This window comes from Opisthocomus hoazin, chromosome W, assembly GCF_030867145.1.
Source record: "Opisthocomus hoazin isolate bOpiHoa1 chromosome W, bOpiHoa1.hap1, whole genome shotgun sequence".
In the NCBI taxonomy this organism is placed as follows: domain Eukaryota; kingdom Metazoa; phylum Chordata; class Aves; order Opisthocomiformes; family Opisthocomidae; genus Opisthocomus; species Opisthocomus hoazin.
Window position 1 is genome coordinate 45,571,853 of NC_134453.1, and position 20,334 is coordinate 45,592,186.

Genomic DNA, 20,334 nt, shown 5'->3' on the forward strand with positions numbered 1-20,334 from the left:
ATGCAGGGCTGAACACTTGCCTAGCTGTACGGTTTGGCAGATAGGGAAGTGTATTTAAGGAACTGTTCTTTAGTATTACACTTCTAGCCATTACTGTTACTGCCATTACTGTTACTGCCATATTCTCATTACACTGTAGATATTTATGTGGGAGCCTTAAACTAACATGCTCAGGCCCACATTAAGCCATAACAGCCAGGAACTAAGTATAGGCTGTAAAATTACTTGTTTGGGTGTATTTTTGGCAGATTGCTTCATCTCTACCAGCCTTTTATCTAGAAGAGTCAACTACTGGTAACTTATTTCATTAAGATCTTTTGGTAAAAGCACAGAAAGGTTTGAAACTGCTTTTTTTGGGTAAAGATATGTCTGAAAGGTAGTCTTCAGTTTAGATTTTCTCTTGGAAAATTAATTATTGGGAGCCAGGACTGCAATTTATGCAGGAATATTGTGTACTTACAAAAAAAATTGAGTTCTGTGTTTAATTGAACTTGCTTGTAGTTGTTAAGGTGCAGTAGCACCTGTTTTGTATTACTTTCTCAGGAGGGAAGTTTAAATAGGAAAGCATATGCAATGTGGATGTTTACAAAGATGTGGTCTTTCCCTGATACATAAGACACTTTTAACATTAAGTTGTAGTGGGAGCATATCCTGCACTTCACTTTATGGATAGAGTGGTTTGCTTGTATCAGGCAGATGCACCCTTTGTTTGCTGCTAGAAAATTAAAATTTGTTTCCCATTTCCAAAAAAAACCCACAAAAACTTTGTGGTTTTTGAAAAACAGCTCTTCTGAGTTGATGGAATTTAAGGGGTTTTAGACCTCTGTGAGAGAGGGAATTATACACTTAAGATTTATTTATTGTGTGCTCCAGTTGAAAAATAATGCTTTCTGTATAAAAAAATTAACACTTTCTATAAGGATTATTTAGTACTGTAATCAAGTTCTTAAAAGATTTTTGTATATCTAGTATGTATTTACATTTTAAAAAGTGAATTATCTGGGTTTTATTTGATGACCCAATGAAACTGTATATAACAGCTGTAAGACATTGCTTAAAGTTGCAGTAGATGAATCGCTGAAGTTTTTTTTGCCTTTCACTACTTTTGTATGAAGTTTTAAAAAAACTGTTTCTTTTACAGCCTGAAGTACTTGAACAACTGAGTGGGTTAAAGGAATTTTGGATGGATGGTAATAGACTAACACTTATTCCAGGGGTAAATCCTTTTACTGTGTTAAACATTTAGTATTTTCATTTACAGTCGTATTTGCTTTGTCAGCTATCATATATATTAAAGTTGCTGTATAATTTTAATGTTACTTAAAGCCAAAAGGCTAAATGCCTCTTAAATGCTTGACTAGTCTACTTAGAAATTGTCACTGATCATGAGAGTTGGGTACACAGCCTTTCTTTCATTGAAAGTTATAACCCTCTCATCTAAAAACTGTTTTCCAATTTAAGAAAGGATTAAAAATCCTACATCAAATCCTGGATGAAATTTAGGGTTGACTGGTCCTTCCGAAAAGGAATTATTTTGTGTTAGACAGCAAACAGAAATTTAAGGGATAAATATTTTGTGTGAATTTTTACTGGTCACGGCTGTAAAACAAGCAATGACTGTAAAGAATTTTTTGCCATGTGGACACAGAGTATAGCCAGTTCCTGAGAAAATGTTCTGTTGACTAAAACCAGATTTTCCTGACATCTCTTAGAATTACATGAGGTCCAGGATGACCTATTATTGCAGCACTTGTGAATCTGTGTTTATAATCGAGTAAACTAGTATTTGAAATTTGGGAAGCAGCTGGTCTGTTTTCACACTTAAAATCACTAGCAGTCTTCTGATGTGAGGGTTTCTTGCCTGATCAGTAGTCTTCTCTACCATCTTTCCTCACTTCAGCCAATTCTTCTTTGAAAAAGAGTTGAGTGGATGTATTAAACCTTTCTACTCTACAGTAAAAGTAAAACTGTGTTTGTGAAAGTGACTGCATCTTCCCTGTTAAGATTTTTGTAGTGTGCAGAAATCTTTAAGCTTATTCTTGGTTCATATGGAAATGTGATACAAGCTTATATTTTGTCTTGTTTTTTCAGTTTAGTACAATGAGGGATTCATTGCTGTTGGTTTTGAGGTTAAGTAGGGTGCAGTTTTAAACAAAAGACAAAAGCATTAAAAAACTTTACTGGAGCCTTAATTATATCCTTATGTTACACTGTACATCTCTCTGAAGTCTGTTCTAAAGCTTCAGTCACTTGATTCGTGATAAATGATCAAACAGTTGAATTTACAGCAGATCGAATTAAGAGACACCTTCAGAATAACTGTGATGTGTCTCTGTGTGTGGAAAAATATCAACTGTGTATCTGCACAAAATATTTCATTATAGTGTTTGGATATTTTGCATAAAATTGTATTTCAGCACTATAAATAGGTTTTCTCTTTTTCCTGTGGCATTACACTCAAGAGACAGTTTGTCAAATCTTCTCGCTTTCTTTGTTTTGAATTTGCACTTCCTAGAATGTGTTTTTTTTCTCTTGCTTTTAGTTCATTGGAACTTTGAAACAACTGACCTACTTGGATGTTTCTAAAAACAGCATTGAAGTAGTTGAAGAAGGTATTTCAGGTTGTGAAAGCCTACAAGACCTACTGTTATCCAGTAATTCACTTCAGCAACTGCCAGAGTCTATTGGTTTGTATTTTCAGTTAATTCATGTTCTTAAAAGCTTATAGTTTAGACACAAAACACTTGAAAATAGACAAATGGCATTTTAGATCTAAGTTTCAATTAATTTAAAATTCCTGTTTTGGATAAAGCTGTAACGTGTAGATGAATAATAGCATTTATATTTGTTTTGGAGCATTCTTGACTTTATATAGTAGTTTGTAAATGGATGAGAAACTGTTGACTGTAACAGAGTAAAAAGATCCCCCCCTTGGCTGGCCCATGTTAAGCTGGCAAACAAGTTCTGTAAGCTTGTCTGCTTATTTCCTTAGTAGATATATAGCACCATAGGCATGCCAGGGAATGCACAAGATGTGGTTGCTTGCTCATAGGTTTTTTTCCCTTTAATTTAAAATTAAAACTAAATTTAATGAACTCAAATGTCCGTTTTGATTTTCTTGTTCATTTTACTACAGGCTCCCTGAAGAAGGTAACAACACTTAAAATTGATGAAAACCAATTAATTTATTTGCCAGAATCCATAGGAGGGTAGGTATTTTATCTGAATAAAAGGTTGCATTGCCTTTCTGCACACTTTTCTGTCACAGTGGCTCCTCTTTTGAATGTTTTTTTATTTTTTTCTATATATTAATGTCTTAAAATTGAAAGCAAGTGCTTTCATATCTTACTTCTAGTTCACGGCATATATGTTCTTTGTGTATTATTTAATATCAAAAGACTTCTGTTCCTCACTCATTAATGCAGCCCCCAATTTATAAAAAAAACCTGAATGTTAAAGAAAACCAGATGTTTAAAAAGGCAGTTAGCTGTCTGAAAGTGGGGGTTTTGCCGGTAACACAGCTGTGGTAAATATTGCAAATGATTAAACCAGTATCAAAAAGCTTGTAAAAAGTGAATCTGAACATGCACATTTATCTTTTTTTATATGATAAGGTGAAATTTCACCTGTTAATCAACAGGATTTTTTTAATGTATAATTTGCTGTTCAGAAATTTAATTTACAATTCGCAAATGACAGTGTCCTGGGTTCGGCTGGGATAGGGTTAATTTTCACAAGAAGCCAGGAGGGGACGCAGCTGGGATGGCTGACACAAACTGGCCCAACAAATGGGGTATTCGATACCATGTGACGTCATGCAGCAGGCACCGCAGCTGGACCAGGAAACCAACCCGTGCTGGTGTCAGTGGCCCCTGTACAGAAAAAGAAATGCTCAAAGAAATCAGATCGCCCCGTGAGGGATGACAATGAGCCAGGTCCATCACAGGAGCAGGAGAAGGAGGCAGAGCCAGAGATAATCACCCCGTCCCTACCCCTGAGTGAGCTGTGAGGTATGCGGAAAGATTTTAGCCGCCACCCAGGCGAGCACATTGTCACCTGGCTGCTGCAGTGCTGGGATAATGGGGCCAGTAGCTTGGAATTAGAGGGCAAGGAAGCCAAGCAGCTGGGATCCCTAGCTAGGGAAGGGGGCATTGACAAGGCAATAAGAAAAAAGGCACAAGTCCTCAGCTTCTGGAGGTGACTTCTGTCAGGCATGAGGGAAAGGTACCCGTTCAGTGAGGATGTTGTGTGATATCCTGGCAAGTGGACCAATATGGAAAGGGGTATCCAGTACTTGAGGGAATTAGCTGTGTGGGAGATGGTTTACTATGACCCAGACAATGTGCAGTTACCCGCAGACCCAGATGAAGCCCAGTGCACACGACCCATGTGGAGGAAGTTCGTACGGAGTGCACCATCCTCATATGCCAACGCACTGGCAGTCATAGACTGGAAAGGTGAAGAGGCACCAACTGTGGATGAAGTGGCTAGCCGACTCCAGCAATACAAAGAAAGTCTCTCTTCCTCCCTCGTCTCAGGTGTGGAGAAACTGTCCCAGAAGGTCCAGCAATTCAAAGAGAGTATGTCCTACTCCCCACCTGTATGGCTCAGTATCTCAGCTATTAGGAGCAAGCGTTTCTCTGCTCAAGAGAGAGGATATAGAGGCTACACACCATGAGGTACCCTGTGGTTCTACCTGCGTGACCACGGAGAGGACATGAGGAAGTGGGATGGAAAACCCACCTCAACCCTAGAGGCACGAGTGCGTGAGTTACGAGGTAAAACAATCACCAAAGGGGATTCTGTTAGGAAAAATGCCGCTCCAGTTTCCAGTAGGCATTTCTCCAGACCAGGTAGACAGTTTGATCTTGCTTCTGATCCTCTTGAAGGGATCTCTAAGCCATTTTTACAGCAGGTGAGCAGCAAATTCTCTGACGAGGATTAGAGGGGCCCTGCCTCCAGCCAGGTGGAGGAAAGGGACAACCGCATTTATTGGACAGTGTGGATTCGGTGTCCTGGCACGTCAGATCCACAAGAGTATAAAGCTCTAGTGGACACTGGTGCACAGTGTACTTTAATGCCATCAGAGTTCAAAGGGTCAGAGTCCATTTGCATTTCGGGAGTGACAGGGGGGTCCCAAGAGCTGAGTGTATTGGTGGCTGAAGTGAGCCTCACTGGGCAGGAGTGGCAGAAGCACCCCACTGTAACTGGCCCCGAGGCTCCGTGCATCCTTGGGATAGACTATCTTAGGAGAGGGTATTTCAAGGACCCAAAGGGGTATCGGTGGGCTTTTGGCATAGCTGCTTTGGAGACGGAAGAAATTAAACAGCTGTCCATTTTGCCTGGTCTCTCGGAGGATCCTTCCATTGTGGGGTTGCTGAGGGTTGAAGAACAACAGGTGCCAATCGCGACCACAACGGTGCACCAGCGACAATATCGTACCAACCGAGACTCCCTTACCCCATCCACCAGCTGATCCGCCAGTTGGAGAGTCAAGGAGTGATCAGCAAGACTCTCTCACACTTTAAGAGTCCCATATGGCCAGTGAGAAAATCTAATGGAGAGTGGAGACTGGCAATAGACTACCATGGCCTGAATGAAGTCACACCACCACTGAATGCTGCTGTGCCAGACATGCTAGAACTTCAGTATCAGCTGGAGTCGAAGGCAGCCAAGTGGTATGCCACCACTGACATCGCTAATGCATTCTTCTCCATCCCTTTGGCAGCAGAGTGCAGGCCACAGTTTGCTTTCACCTGGAGGGGCGTCCAGTACACCTGGAATCGACTGCCCCAGGGGTGGAAACACAGTCCCATCATTTGCCATGGACTAATCCAGACTGCACTGGAAAAGGGTGAAGCTCCAGAACATCTGCAGTACATCGATGACATCATTGTGTGGGGTGACACAGTGGAGGAAGTTTTTGAGAAAGGGGAGAAAATAGTTCAGATCCTTCTGAAAGCCGGTTTTGCCATAAAATGAAGTAAAGTCAAGGGACCTGCACAGGAGATCCAGTTTTTAGGAATAAAATGGCAGGATTGGTGTCATCGGATACCAATGGATGTCATCAATAAAATAGCAGCTATGTCTCCACCAACCAGCAAAAAGGAAGCCCAAGCTTTCTTAGGTGTTGTGGGTTTTTGGAGGATGCCTATCCCAAATTACAGCCAGATTGTAAGCCCTCTCTGTCAAGTGACCCAGAAGAAGAATGATTTTGAATGGGGCCCTGAGCAACGACAAGCCTTTGAACAAATTAAGCGGGAGATAGTTCATGCCGTAGCCCTTGGTCCAGTCCGGTCAGGGCAAGATGCTAAAAACGTGCTCTACACCGCAGCCGGGGAGAATGGCCCGACCTGGAGTCTCTGGCAGAAAGCACCAGGGGAGACTCGAGGTCGACCCCTGGGGTTTTGGAGCCGGGGATACAAAGGATCCGAGGCCCGCTATACTCCCACTGAAAAAGAGATTCTGGCAGCATATGAAGGTGTTTGAGCTGCTTCAGAAGTGGTCGGCACTGAAGCACAGCTCCTCCTAGCACCACGATTGCCGGTCCTGGGCTGGATGTTCAAAGAGAGAAGGGTCCCCTCTACGCATCATGCCACTGATGCTATGTGGAGTAAGTGGGTCGTGCTGATCACACAGCGGGCCCAAATGGGAAACCCCAGTCACCCAGGAATCCTGGAAGTGATCATGGACTGGCAAAAAGGCAAGGATTTTGGAATGTCATCAGAGTTGGTGACGTGCTGAATAGGCCCCACTGTATAACAAGCTGCCAGAAAATGAGAAGCAGTTTTCACTGTTCACGGATGGGTCCTGTCGTGTTGTGGGGAAGCAGCAGAGGTGGAAGGCTGCTGTATGGAGCCCTACACGACAAGTCGCGGAAACTGCCGAGGGAGAAGGTGAGTCGAGCCAGTTTGCAGAGGTGAAAGCCATCCAGCTGGCTTTAGATATTGCCAGTCGAGAGAAGTGGCCAGTGCTCTATCTTTACACCGACTCCTGGATGGTGGCCAATGTCTTGTGGGGTTAGCTGCAGCAGTGGAATCGGAGCAACTGGCAGTGCAGAGGCGAAATCATCTGGGCTGCCCCATTATGGCAAGATCATAGAATTATAGGTTGGAAAAGACCTCCAAGATCATCAAGTCCAACCGTCAACCCAACACCACCATGCCTACTAAACCATATCCCAAAGTGCCACTTCTACAAGTTTTTGTAAACACCTCCAGAGATGGTGACTCCCCTACTTTCCTGGGCAGCCTGTTCCAATGCCTGACTAATTGCTGCCCGGCTAGAGAAACTGGTTGTAAATGTCCTTCACGTGGATGCTCATGTCCCTAAGTGTCGGGCCACTGAGGAAGGTCAAAACAACCACCAGGTGAATCAGGCTGCCAAGATTGAAGTGGCTCAGGTGGATCTGGACTGGCAACATAAGGGTGAACTGTTTATAGCTTGGTGGACCCCGAATACTTCAGGTCATCAAGGAAGAGGTGCAATCTGTAGATGGGCTCATGATGACTGAGGGGTGGACTTGACCATGGACACCATCGCACAGGTTATCCACGAATGTGAAACATGCGCTGCAATCAAGCAAGCCAAGCGGGTAAAGCCTCAGTGGTATGGAGGACGATGGCTAAAATATAAATATGGGGAGGCTTGGCAGATTGACTACATCACACTGCCACAAACCCGCCAAGGCAAGTGCTATGTGCTCACAATGGTGGAGGCCACCACCGGATGGCTGGAAACCTACCCTGTGCCCCATGCCACTGCCCGGAATACCATCCTGGGCCTGGAAAAACAAGTCCTGTGGCGACATGGCACCCCCGAAAGAATTGAGATGGGCAACGGGACTCATTTCTGAAGCAACCTCATAGACACCTGGGCCAAAGAACACTGGTATTGAGTGGGTGTATCACATCCACTGTCATGCACCAGCCGCCGGGAAAATCGAACGATATAATGGACTGCTATAAACTACACTGAGTGCGCTGGGTGGTGGATCCTTCAAACATTGGGATACACATTTAGCAAAAGCCACCTGGTTGGTTAACACCAGAGGCTCCACCAACCGGGCTGGCCCTGCCCAATCAAAACTTCCATGTCCTGTAGAAGGGGATAAAGTCCCCACAGTGCACATGAGGAATATGCTAAGGAAGACAGTCTGGGTTAGTCCTGCCTCAGGCAAAGACAAACCCATCCATGGGATTGCTTTTGTTCAAGGACCTGGGTGCACTTGGTGGGTGATGCAGAAGGATGGGGAAGTTCGATGTGTACCTCAAGGGGATTTGATTTTGGGTGAGAATAGCCAATGAATTAAATTGTATGATGTTAACTGCTAAATAACCCTGCCACTGTCTGTCATCACTACTGTAGTTGTTATATGTTATATCAATAGTACTACAGTTAGAATCACACAGACTAATGAAGGATGGACTTTGATGAAACCTAGCCAAGCGCAGCGATGATAGGCCTGGACCTGGCTTCAGCAACTGGTGCTCAGCCACTTCCTCGAGATCGACATCTTCAACCTGCATACCATGGGCAGAGGCTGCGGCAGATACACCGGCCACAAGCTCCAGATGCAACATGCGACCACCCAACACCACACATCATCTCTCCTGCCCTGAAGGACTGTTATGACAGATGAAGCCCAATGTCATGGATTAAATGAACTCAACGGACATTTTAGGGGGATGGTCCATAGACTAAGGGAATGATATCTGTATGTATATATTAAAGACAGGGAAAGTGGTGGTGATTAACTGGAAAATGGGGGACCTGGGCATGGCGTATATGGTATAGAATAAGGGGTGGATAATGTCCTGAGTTTGGCCAGGACAGGGTTAATTTTCACAAGAAGCCAGGAGGGGACACAGACCAGGCAGCTCAAAGCCTGGGCATCTGGCTGTGAGAGTCACTCTCTGTATTTCCTTGTTTTGTATATTCTTCTCATCAATATTATTGTTAGTGTTCACTTCGTTTGCTGTTCTGTTAAACTGCCCTTATCCCAACCCACAAGTTTTTGCCTTTCTCTTTCCGTTCTCCTCCCCACCCCAGTGGGGGGAGGGGCAATAGAGCGACCACGTGGCCCTTTGTTGTCGGCTGGGGCTAAACCACAACAGTCGCAAATGACAGCAAAAATAGAATCATAGAATGGTAAGGGTTGGAAGGGACCTTAAAGATCATCTGGTTCCAACCCCCCTGCCATGAGCAGGGACATCTTCCACTAGACCAGGTGGCTCAGAGCTCCATCCATCCTGGCCTTGAACACTGCCAGGGAGGGGGCATCCACAGCTTCTCTGGGCAACCTGTTCCAGTGTTTCACCACCCTCATGGTGAAGAATTTCTTCCTAATATATAATCTAAATCTGCCCTCATTTAATTTAGAGACATTCCCCCTTGTCCTATCACCACACACCCTTGTGAAAAGTCTCTCTCCATCCTTCCTGTAGGCCCCCTTCAGGTACTGGAAGGATGCTCTAAGGTCACCCCGGAGCCTTCTCTTCTCCAGGCTGAACAGCCCCAACTCCATCAGCCTGTCCCATAGGAGAGGTACTCCAGCCCTCGGATCATCTTCGTGGCCCTCCTCTGGACCTGCTCCAACACATCCATGTCCTTCTTGTGTTGGGGGCTCCAGAGCTCGATGCAGTACTCCAGGTGGGGTCTCACGAGAGTGGAGTAAAGGGGCAGAATCACTTCCCTCGACCTGCTGGCCACGCTTCTCTTGATGCAGCCCAGGATACAGTTGGCTTTCTGGGCTGCAACTGCACATTGCCGGCTCATGTTGAGCTTCTCATCCACCAGTACCCCCAAGTCTTTCTCCTCAGGGCTGCTCTCGAGCCACTCTCCGCCCAGCCTGTACTTGTGTTTGGGATTGTCCCGACCCAGGTGCAGGACCTTGCACTTGGCCTTGTTGAACTTCATGCGGTTCACGCAGGCCCACCTCTCCAGCCTGTCAAGGTCCCTCTAAATGGCATCCCTTCCCTCCAGCGTGTCAACCACACCACACCACACAGCTTGGTGTTGTCAGCAAACTTGCTGAGGGTGCACTCAGTCCCACTGTCCATGTCGCCGACAAAGATATTAAACAGCACTGGTCCCAGTACTGACCCCTGAGGCACACCACTCGTCACTGGTCTCCACCTGGACATCGAGCCATTGACTGCAACTCTTTGTGTGTGTCCATCGAGCAAGTTCCTTGTCCAATGAGTGGTCCATCTGTCAAATCCATGTCCTTCCAATTTAGAGACAAGGACATCATGCGGGACAGTGTCGAATGCCTTTGCAGAAGTCCAGGTAGATGATGTCAGTTGCCCGTCCTTTGTCCACCAAAGTTGTAACCCCATCATAGAAGGCTACTAAGTTGGTCAGGCACGATTTTCCCTTCAGTGAAGCCATGTTGGCTGTCCCAAATCACCGCCTTGTAATCCATGTGCCTTAGCATGGTTTCGAGGAGGATCTGCTCCATCATCTTGCCAGGCACAGAGGTGAGGCTGACTGGCCTGTAGTTCCCCGGGTCTTCCTTTTTCCCCTTTTTAAAAATGGGGGTGATGTTGCCCCTTCTCCAGTCGGTGGGAACCTCCCCAGACCACCATGACCTCTCAAATATGATGGAGAGTGGTTTGGCAACTGCATCCGCCAGTTCCCTCAGGACCCACGGATGCATCTCATCAGGCCCCATGGGCTTGTGCACCTTCAGGTTCCTTAGGCAGTCTCGAACCTGGTCTTCTCCTACAGTGGGTGGTTCTTCATTCTCCCAGTCCCTGCCTTTGCCTTCTGCAACTTGGGCGGTGTGGCTACAGCACTTGCTGCTGAAGACTGAGGCAAAAAAGTCATTCAGCACCTCAGCTTTCTCAACATCCCAGGTAACCAGGTCTCCAGCTTCCTTCCGGAGAGGGCCCACATTTTCCCTAGCCTTCCTTTTATCACCGATGCACCTATAGAAGCTTTTCCTGTTGCCCTTGACGTCCCTGGCCAGATTTAATTCTGTCAGGGCTTTAGCTTTCCTAAGTTGCTTCCTGGCTACTCGGACAATGTCTCTGTATTCCTCCCAAGCTACCTGCCTTTGCTTCTACCCTCTGCAGGCTTCCTTTCTGTGCTTGAGTTGGGCCAGGAGGTCCTTGTTCTTCCATGCAGGCCTCCTGGTGTTTCTGCCTGACTTCCTCTTTGTTGGGATGCATCGCTCCTGAGCTTGGAGGAGATGATCCCTTGAATATTATCCAGCTTTCTTGGGCCCCTCTTCCCTCTAGGGCTTTATCCCATGGTATTCTACTGAGCAGATCCCCGAGGAGGCCAAAGTCTGCTCTCCTGAACTCCAGGATAGCGAGCTTGCTGTGCACCGTCCTCGTTGCCCTAAGGATCTTGAACTCCACCATTTTGTGGTCATTGCAGCCAAGGCTGCCCTTGAACTTCACATTTCCCACTAGCCCCTCCTTGTTGGTAAGAACAAGGTCCAGCATAGCACCTCTCCTCATGGGTTCCTCTATCACTTGGAGGAGGAAGTTGTCCTCAACGCATTCCAGCAACCTCCTGGCCTACCTGTGCCCTGCTGTGTTGTCCCTCCAACAGATGTTGGGGTGGTTGAAGTCCCCCATGAGGACCAGGGCTTCTGAACGTGAGGCTGCTCCTATCTGCCTATAGAGGGCCTCATCCACTCGGTCTTCCTGGTCATGTGGCCTGTAGCAGACTCCCACTGTAATGTCGCCTGTCCCTGTCCTTCCTTTAATCTTGACCCATAAGCTCTCCGTGGGCTCCTCATGCTTGGTTCAGAATTAAGTGCTATAGAAATGAAGGGTGTTTGTTCTGATTTCTGTTCTCCTATTGGAGTGTAAGTAGTTTATGGTTTTTTTGCTGGAATTTACAAAATACTTATGTGCTGCCAAAGTCTTAGGTTCACTGTCTCTAAGTCTTTAAATTCTTTTCTTATTCAGAAACTGCACTCAACTCCTGTTTGGCTGCGATCTGTCCCACTCTGAATGTTTTCAGTGCCTTGCACTAGCACATTTTCATGGAGTACACACCCATTCGATGTTGCTCACCCCACTGTTTTTACTAAAAGCTCTGTTATGAGGACTGTGTAAAGGAGATTTTAAAATAACAAAAAGCAACCCACCAGCCAACAAACAGAAAAAACCTCCCAAAAACCCAAACACAGTTCAGGCAATTAGTTAAGGATTTATCATGGATTTGAATTCCCTTGGGTTTCAGAGTTTTATTTTGAATTTAATTTGAGATTTGTAATTAATAGTATTAACTTCATTTAAACTTTCAACATATGCAATTAATGTTGTATGAATTAACCTGTACAGAGGAGATTCTTTTTTCTTTTTTCTTTTTTTTTTTCTTCAGGTTACTATTGTTAGAAGAACTGGACTGTAGTTTCAATGAGATTGAAACATTGCCTTTGTCTGTTGGGCAACTCTCTAACATAAGGACATTTGCTGCAGATCACAACTTTTTAACACAGCTGCCATCAGAGGTATGTATTTCATTACAAAACTGTAACATTTTTATCTTATCCAAAAGTTGTACAGACTATATAGCTTAAATTAATAATTCTTGAGCAAATTTTCTGTGTGTGTGTTTTTAAAGGCAAGTGTATACAAATATACAAACTTTCAAATAATGAAATTCTGATTTTTTTTAGGCAAAAAGTAGAAATTTGTTGCTGGTGTATTTAAACTAAAAGAAGGTTTAATATGTAAGAGTAAATCTAATTGTTCTTTACAAGCAAAAATAGCTGTAATGCTAATTGTTTTAAAGCAGTAAAAATTTGCATATTTAGAGTTATGAAGATGAATTAATTCTTTGGGTGTTTTTTTCAGATTGGAAACTGGAAGCAGTTAACAGTGTTGTTTCTGCATTCTAATAAGCTTGAGTTTCTCCCTGAAGAAATGGGTGATATGCAGAAATTAAAAGTCATCAATCTGAGTGACAATAGGTTTGTGAATACATTAATTCAAATAGAAGTTGTATAAAATGCAGTAGCATTGCATATAGTATATTGTAACTGACATCTATCCCCCAAATGTAAGTAGAGGTATTGTTATGAATATATTATGCTATCTTTCCGTATCTCACCCACAGCTTAGAAGCTGACTGAGATGCATGTATTTAATGTATTATTGTTGTATTTGGGATCTTGCAGTTCCATTGTATTAAGCTGTGTTTATTTTAATGACTTAAGTACATGAATTGAAGCACAACTTCAAAACACTGATGATTGTTAGCATGTATTTTTCTAGGGAATTAGTTTGGTTAATTTCATAAAACTTTGATTCTTACAAAAAAAATTATTAGCTTCCTGTATTGCATATGGAATACACAAAACAGTATCACAGTATACTGTAAAACACTTGAGCGTGCTGGAGAAGAGGGAAAGAGAGAGTTGTGTTTTATTAGAGCTGATCATTATCAAGTATCAAGAATTAGTATCAAGAAGGATTGCAGAGCCCTAGGAGCGGCGCTGAGGGACTCTGGAGTGCAGGTAGTTTCTTCACCAGTCCTCCCAGTGAAAAGAAAGGGGTTTGAAAGTGCCAGTCAAATCTGGCAAATCAACACATAGTTACAGGACTGGTGCCACAGCTAGGGATTTGGCTACTTAGACCATGGGAATCGCTTTGAGAAACCTGGTCTACTGGGGGCTGATGGGGTCCATCTAACAGAGAAAGGGAAGAGCATCTTCGGTCATAGGCTTGCCAAGCTGGTGAAGAGGGCTTTAAATTAAAGTTGCTGGGGAAGGGGAACCTCAATCCATCCCACTGCTACCTGTTTGATGCCAGTGCCAGCAGTAGATGCCCAGAGCCTGGAGGAGGATCACAGGTCAGCAGGAGAGCACCTGAAGGGCAGCACAAAGGAACTCCAGCCAGTAAGTCAGCTTCATTGGGGGCCAAACTTAAATGCCTCTGTGCAAATGCACGTAGCATGGGGAATAAACAAAAGGAGTTGGAGACATGCACACACCTGCAGGGCTATGATCTTATGGGCATCACGGAGACGTGGTGGGATGGCTCCTGAGGCTGGAGTGTTGGAATGGAAGGACAAGCAGGGGAGACAAGGAGGGGGTGTCACCCTCTATGTCAATGACCAGCGGGAGCGCGTGGAGCTCTGCCTGGGGATGGATGAAGAGCCCACAGAGAGTTATGGGTCAAGATTAAAGGCAGGGCAGGAACAGGTTACATTATAGTGGGGGTCTGCTACAGGCCACATGACCAGGAAGACCGAGTGGATGAGGCCCTCTATAGGCAGATAGGAGCAGCCTCACGTTCAGAAGCCCTGGTCCTCATGGGGGACTTCAACCACCCCAACATCTGTTGGAGGGACAACACAGCAGGGCACAGGTAGGCCAGGAGGTTGCTGGAATGCGTTGAGGACAACTTCCTCCTCCAAGTGATAGAGGAACCCATGAGGAGAGGTGCTATGCTGGACCTTGTTCTCACCAACAAGGAGGGGCTGGTGGGGAATGGGAAAGTCAAGGGCAGCCTTGGCTGCAATGACCACAAAATGGTGGAGTTCAAGATCCTTAGGGCAACGAGGACGGTGCACAGCAAGCTCGCTATCCTGGAGTTCAGGAGAGCAGACTTTGGCCTCCTCAGGGATCTGCTCAGTAGAGTACCATGGGATAAAGCCCTGGAGAGAAGAGGGGCCCAAGAAAGCAGGATAATATTCAAGGGATCATCTCCTCCAAGCTCAGGAGCGATGCATCCCAACAAAGAGGAAGTCAGGCAGAAACACCAGGAGGCCTGCATGGAAGAACAAGGACCTCCTGGCCCAACTCAAGCACAGAAAGGAAGCCTGCAGAGGGTAGAAGCAAAGGCAGGTAGCTTGGGAGGAATACAGAGACATTGTCCGAGTAGCCAGGAAGCAACTTAGGAAAGCTAAAGCCCTGACAGAATTAAATCTGGCCAGGGACGTCAAGGGCAACAGGAAAAGCTTCTATAGGTGCATCGGTGATAAAAGGAAGGCTAGGGAAAATGTGGGCCCTCTCCGGAAGGAAGCTGGAGACCTGGTTACCTGGGATGTTGAGAAAGCTGAGGTGCTGAATGACTTTTTTGCCTCAGTCTTCAGCAGCAAGTGCTGTAGCCACACCGCCCAAGTTGCAGAAGGCAAAGGCAGGGACTGGGAGAATGAAGAACCACCCACTGTAGGAGAAGACCAGGTTCGAGACTGCCTAAGGAACCTGAAGGTGCACAAGCCCATGGGGCCTGATGAGGTGCATCCATTGAGAAGTGGTGGCAGTCCAGTGAAGTTCCCACTGACTGGAAAACAGAAACATCACCCCCATTTTTAAAAAGGGAAAAAAGGAAGACCCGAGGAACTACAGGCCAGTCAGCCTCACCTCTGTGCCGGGCAAGATCATGGAGTAGATCCTCCTGGAAAATATGCTAAGACACATGGAAGGTCTTTCACCAAGAACAAATCGTGCTTCACAAGTTTCGCAGAATCATTAAGGTTGGAAAAGACCTCCAAGATCATAAATTGCAACCGTAAACCCAACACCAGCATGCCTGCTAAACCATGCCCCAAAGTGCCATATCTACATGTTTTTTGAACACCTCCAGGGATGGGGACTCCACCACTGCCCTGGGCAGACTGTTCCAATGCCTGACCACTCTTTCAGTAAAGAAATTTTTCCTAATATCCAATCTAAACCTCCCCTGACGCATCTTGAGGCCATTGCCTCTCATCCTATCACTAGTTACTTGGGAGAAGAGACCAACACCTGCCTCACTACAACCTCCTTTCAGGTAGCTGTAGAGAGCGATAGGGTCTCCCCTCAGCCTCCTCTTCTCCAGACTAAACAGCCCCAGTCCCCTCAGCCACTCCTCGTAAGACTTGTTCTCTAGACCTCTCACCAGCCTCGTTGCCCTTCTCTGGACACGCTCCATCAACTCAATGTCCTTCTTGTAGTGAGGGGCCCAAAAGTGAACACAGTACTCCAGGTGTGGCCTCACCAGTGCCAAGTACAGGGACACGATCACCTCCCTCCTCCTGCTGGCCACACTATTCCTGATCCAAGCCAGGATACCATTGGCCTTCTTGGCCACCTGGGCACACTGCTGGCTCATGTTCAGCCGGCTGTCAACCAACACCCCAAGGTCCTTTTCTGCCAGGCAGCTTTCCAGCCACTCTTCCCCAAGCCTGTAGCATTGCATGGGGTTGTTGTGACTCAAGTGCAGGACCTGGCATTTGGCCTTGTTGAACCTCATACAGTTGGCCTCGGCCCATCGATCCAGCCTGTCCAGATCCCTCTGCAGAGCCTTCCTACCCTCAAGGAGATCCACACTCCCTCCCAACTTGGATTCATCTGCAGACTTACTAAGGGAGCACTCAATCCCCTCATCCAGATCACTGATAAAGATGTTAAACAAGACCGGACCTAAAACTGAGCCCTGGGGAAAACCACTCGTGACCGGCCGCCAGCTGGTTTTATCTCCATTCACCACCACTCTCTGGGCTCGGCCATCCAGACAGTTTTTTACCCAGTGAAGTATATGCCCGTCCAAACCATGGGCAGCTAGTTTATCCATAAGGATGCTGTGGGGAACAGTGTCAAAGGCCTTACTAAAGTCCAGGTAGATAACATCCATACCCATTTGGTGGTCTTCTGCGATGGGGTTAGAGTGTTGGTGCATAAGGGAAGAGCACCTTCAGCAAGTTTCCTTATGGCACCAAGCTGTATGTTCTGATCGACATGCTGGAGGGAAGGGATGCCATCCAGAGGGACCTTGACAGGCTCGAGCAGTGGGCCTGTGTGAACAAATTCAACAAGGCCAAATGCAAGATCCTGCACTTGGGTCAGGGTAATCTCAAGCACAAATACGTGCTGGTCAGAGAATGGGTTGAGAGCAGCTCTGAGGAGAAGGACTTGGGGTTACTCGTTGACAAGAAGCTCAACATGACCTAGCAATGTGTACTTGCAGCCCGGAAGACCAACCGCATCCTGGGCTGCATCAAGAGAATTATGACCAGCAGGTCAAGGGAGCTCTACTCTGCTCTCGTGAGACCCCACCTGGAGTCCTGCGTCCAGCTCTGGAGCCCTCAGCACAGGAAAGACATAGACCTGTTGGAGCGGGTCCAGAGGAGGCCGAAGATGATCTGCGTGCTGGAACACCTCTCCTATGAGGGAAGGCTGAGAGAGTTGGGGCTGTTCAGCCTGGAGAAGAGAAGGCTCCGGAGAGACCTTACAGTAGCCTTCCTGTACATGACGGGGCCTACAAGAAAGCTGGAGAGGGACTTTTTACAAGGGCCTGTAGGGATAGGACAAGGGGTAATGGCTTTAAACTGAAAGAGGGCAGATTTAGATTAGATATTAGGAAGAAAGTCTTTACTGTGAGGGTGGTGAGGCCCTGGCACAGGTTGCCCAGAGAAGTTGTGGCTGCCCCCTCCCTGGCAGTGTTCAAGGCCAGGTTGGATGGGGCTTTGAGTAACCTGGTCTAAGTGGAAGATGTCCCTGCCCATGGCAGGGGCTTGGAACTAGATGACCTTTAAGGTCCATTCAACCCAAACTATTCTTTGATTATAAACTGACAAAACATTTCTCTTTTGGGAATCACCAGTTTGTAGTATTTCAGTGTACTGGGAGAGATAAGCTGGGAGGGGACACAGCCGGGACAGCTGACCCAAACTGGCCAAAGGGGATATTCTATTCCATATGACATCATGTTCAGTATATAAGCTGGGGGAGTTGGTTGGGGGGGCAGTGATTGCTGCTCGGGGACGGACTGGGTATTGTTCATTGGGTGGTGAGCAATTGCATTGTATTGCTGTTGTTATTACTATCTCTTGCTTTGCTTTTCTATTAAACTGTCTTTATCTCAACCCACGAGTTTTTACTTTTTCCCATTCTCCTCCCCATCCCACAGGAGAAAGGAGGGGATTGAGCGAGTAGCTGTCTGTTGCTTAGTTGCCAGCTGGGGTTAAACCATGACAATGTGTATTGAAAGATTAAATTGCTGAGGGTTTAGATTAAAGTGTGAAAATAACCTTGATTTTAAGTTGGACAGTGGATTTTCACACAATGCCAATGATTGTCTTCAAAATTGTATTCAAGTCACTGAACTGAGTTAAATTCAAGTTACATTGTCTCATTATTTTAATCTGCTTGCTAAACTGGGTGGAAATGTGTTTTGGTTTTTGTTTGCTTGGGTTTTTTTAAATTCTGCGTATAGCTTTGAATCTAAAATAAAAGCTGTTGCCTTTCAACTGTCAATAGTTTATTCATTTAACTATATCTGTAAATGTCTTTTTTAAAGCATTTTACAGGCTAATGCAGAATTGTTTCTTAACAGTATTGATAAGTGTACTTACATAAACTCTTCTTGTGATTTACAGACTGAAGAATTTGCCATTTACCTTTGCAAAACTGCAACAGCTCACTGCTGTGTGGCTATCAGACAATCAGGTTAAGTTTATAAAAATTAATGATGTTGACTTTATTCCTAATGGAATTGACAAGTACAGAGCCATCTGTTTTATAATGAGACATGATACCATATATATACATCAATATTTCCTTGACATTATCACTGTGTCAGTTCTTCTAAAACAAACAGCGCTGAGCCTACCTGACTTTGGAGACATTCATATTTCTGCCAAAGTTCTGTGCCATTAGGAAATGCAATTTAACAGATGCTGGCTTTTTGGGTTTTCTTTTTTCTTAATTCAGTCTTGTTTACACAGGAAAGGTAGTGCTTATGAGCTAGTACTTGAATGTGTAGCACACTGTTTCTTCCACAGACATACCATTGGGAAACTTAGCATGCTGCTTTTTGTGCTGTGTTTCTTGTCCCACCTTTGAGCTCTGTGACTATCCAAGTTTTAAGCTACTGAGAAGCAACTCATGCGCTTGTGGCTTATATTTTTCCTGTGTATTGAAGCCTTCTGTACTATGCCGATTTCCTGAACAGCATTAAGGTGTACAGGGTTGCCAGAAATCCACTAGCCTCGGGTGTAGTATAATGAAAGCACTTTTACCAATACAGTAATTTCAAGAATCCCCTGCCCTTTTTTGTAAGGGGTGGGGGATATTCAATCTGGTGTCAATATAAAAAATCGAGTACACAATTTTTCTCTATATATGATTGTCCACAGCTTTAAATGGCTAAATATATCTGTATATTCCAGATCAGCCTTCTTTGGGACAATAGTAAGTCCTATCAAGAAACTGAGTTACTCTTAGAATATCCAGTGTTTGCTCTTCTCTTAAAGCCGTTACTGAGTTTCAGTTCACGATCAAAGCCAGTCGTCAAAGACAGACATGTTAATAACTTCATTTTGTGTAAATTATTCAGAGGAGAAATGGTTTAATACGAGGCAGAGTAATCTGCAAAGTAATGGGGCAGGCATGCTCTGTGATACATAGATCATATTTCCTTTTTACACATAAGTATTCTCATAACATACCCTTCTTTCATTTGCTTCTTAGTCTAAACCACTTATCCCTCTTCAAAAAGAAGCTGACCCTGACACACGGAAAACAGTGCTTACTAATTACATGTTCCCCCAGCAACCAAGGACCGAGGATGGTAAGAATTTCCAAAGTACCCTGTCAGAATGCTCAGTTTTGAAAACAGTAATGGGGAGATAGTCCAGCTAACATGATTTTCACTAGATTATACTTAGATACAAGTTTGAAGTAAACTTGTAAGTGATGAAGAGTTACATCTGAAGAATGATAACAGCAACTTAAAAATGTGATCCACATATTAGTAAATTCTACGTGAAGCTGTTCCAGTTGGAAGTGTGTATGTATGGGGAGCAAGGTGAGGAATGGACTGGTGGGATCACATTCTTTGTTGGTTGCCACTTCCCAGTGTGACACCCTGTTTCATTCTGTCAGAGCTTAATGGTTTGGGTTGAAATTCTCCTTGTCAGGAGTCTACTTCAGACTGACTATTTGAACAAAATGTTAGACAAAATGTTTCATCCATTACTGAGTACATATTTTTTGAAAAGTACATAGCATTCTGTATTTTATTTTAAAAAAAGAAAAAAAATCAGCCCAAAAAACCCCACATTTTTCTCACACTTAGTTCAAACTGTTTTATAAAAGGTTAGGCCCAGAACATTAAGACCTCGCCAGAAAGTTATTTCTGCACACTTGTGAAATATGTAGGAAAATGAGTAACATTCCATGAGTAACCCCATCAGGAGTTAGGGAGAGTAAAGTCTCTATATTTCTCCATTTTCCTTTCCCTGCAGGTAAAAGGAAAAAGCTTGAGCTACTTTAACAGAAATGGGAGGGCAGGTATCAATGGGAATAATTGAAAATTAACAAGTGGAAACATTTCTGTTACGTGGCACAAATATGTAGTACACAGAGTAAGCAAAATACCTGCA

At 44.9% G+C, this 20,334-nt stretch overlaps 1 protein-coding gene across 9 annotated transcripts in view; it reads left to right on the top strand.

Annotated features, from left to right (window-relative positions):
• Positions 1-20,334, top strand: part of LOC142365622 (erbin-like) — a 174,264-nt gene that overhangs the window by 121,890 nt on the left and 32,040 nt on the right. For all 9 annotated transcript variants that reach the window (XM_075446590.1, XM_075446589.1, XM_075446594.1 and 6 more), the window contains 7 exons: positions 1,142-1,216; positions 2,543-2,687; positions 3,137-3,209; positions 12,343-12,472; positions 12,819-12,934; positions 18,328-18,397; positions 19,421-19,520. In XM_075446590.1, the coding sequence (XP_075302705.1) occupies positions 1,142-1,216; positions 2,543-2,687; positions 3,137-3,209; positions 12,343-12,472; positions 12,819-12,934; positions 18,328-18,397; positions 19,421-19,520 (709 nt within the window). The remainder of the gene's footprint in view (positions 1-1,141; positions 1,217-2,542; positions 2,688-3,136; positions 3,210-12,342; positions 12,473-12,818; positions 12,935-18,327; positions 18,398-19,420; positions 19,521-20,334) is intronic.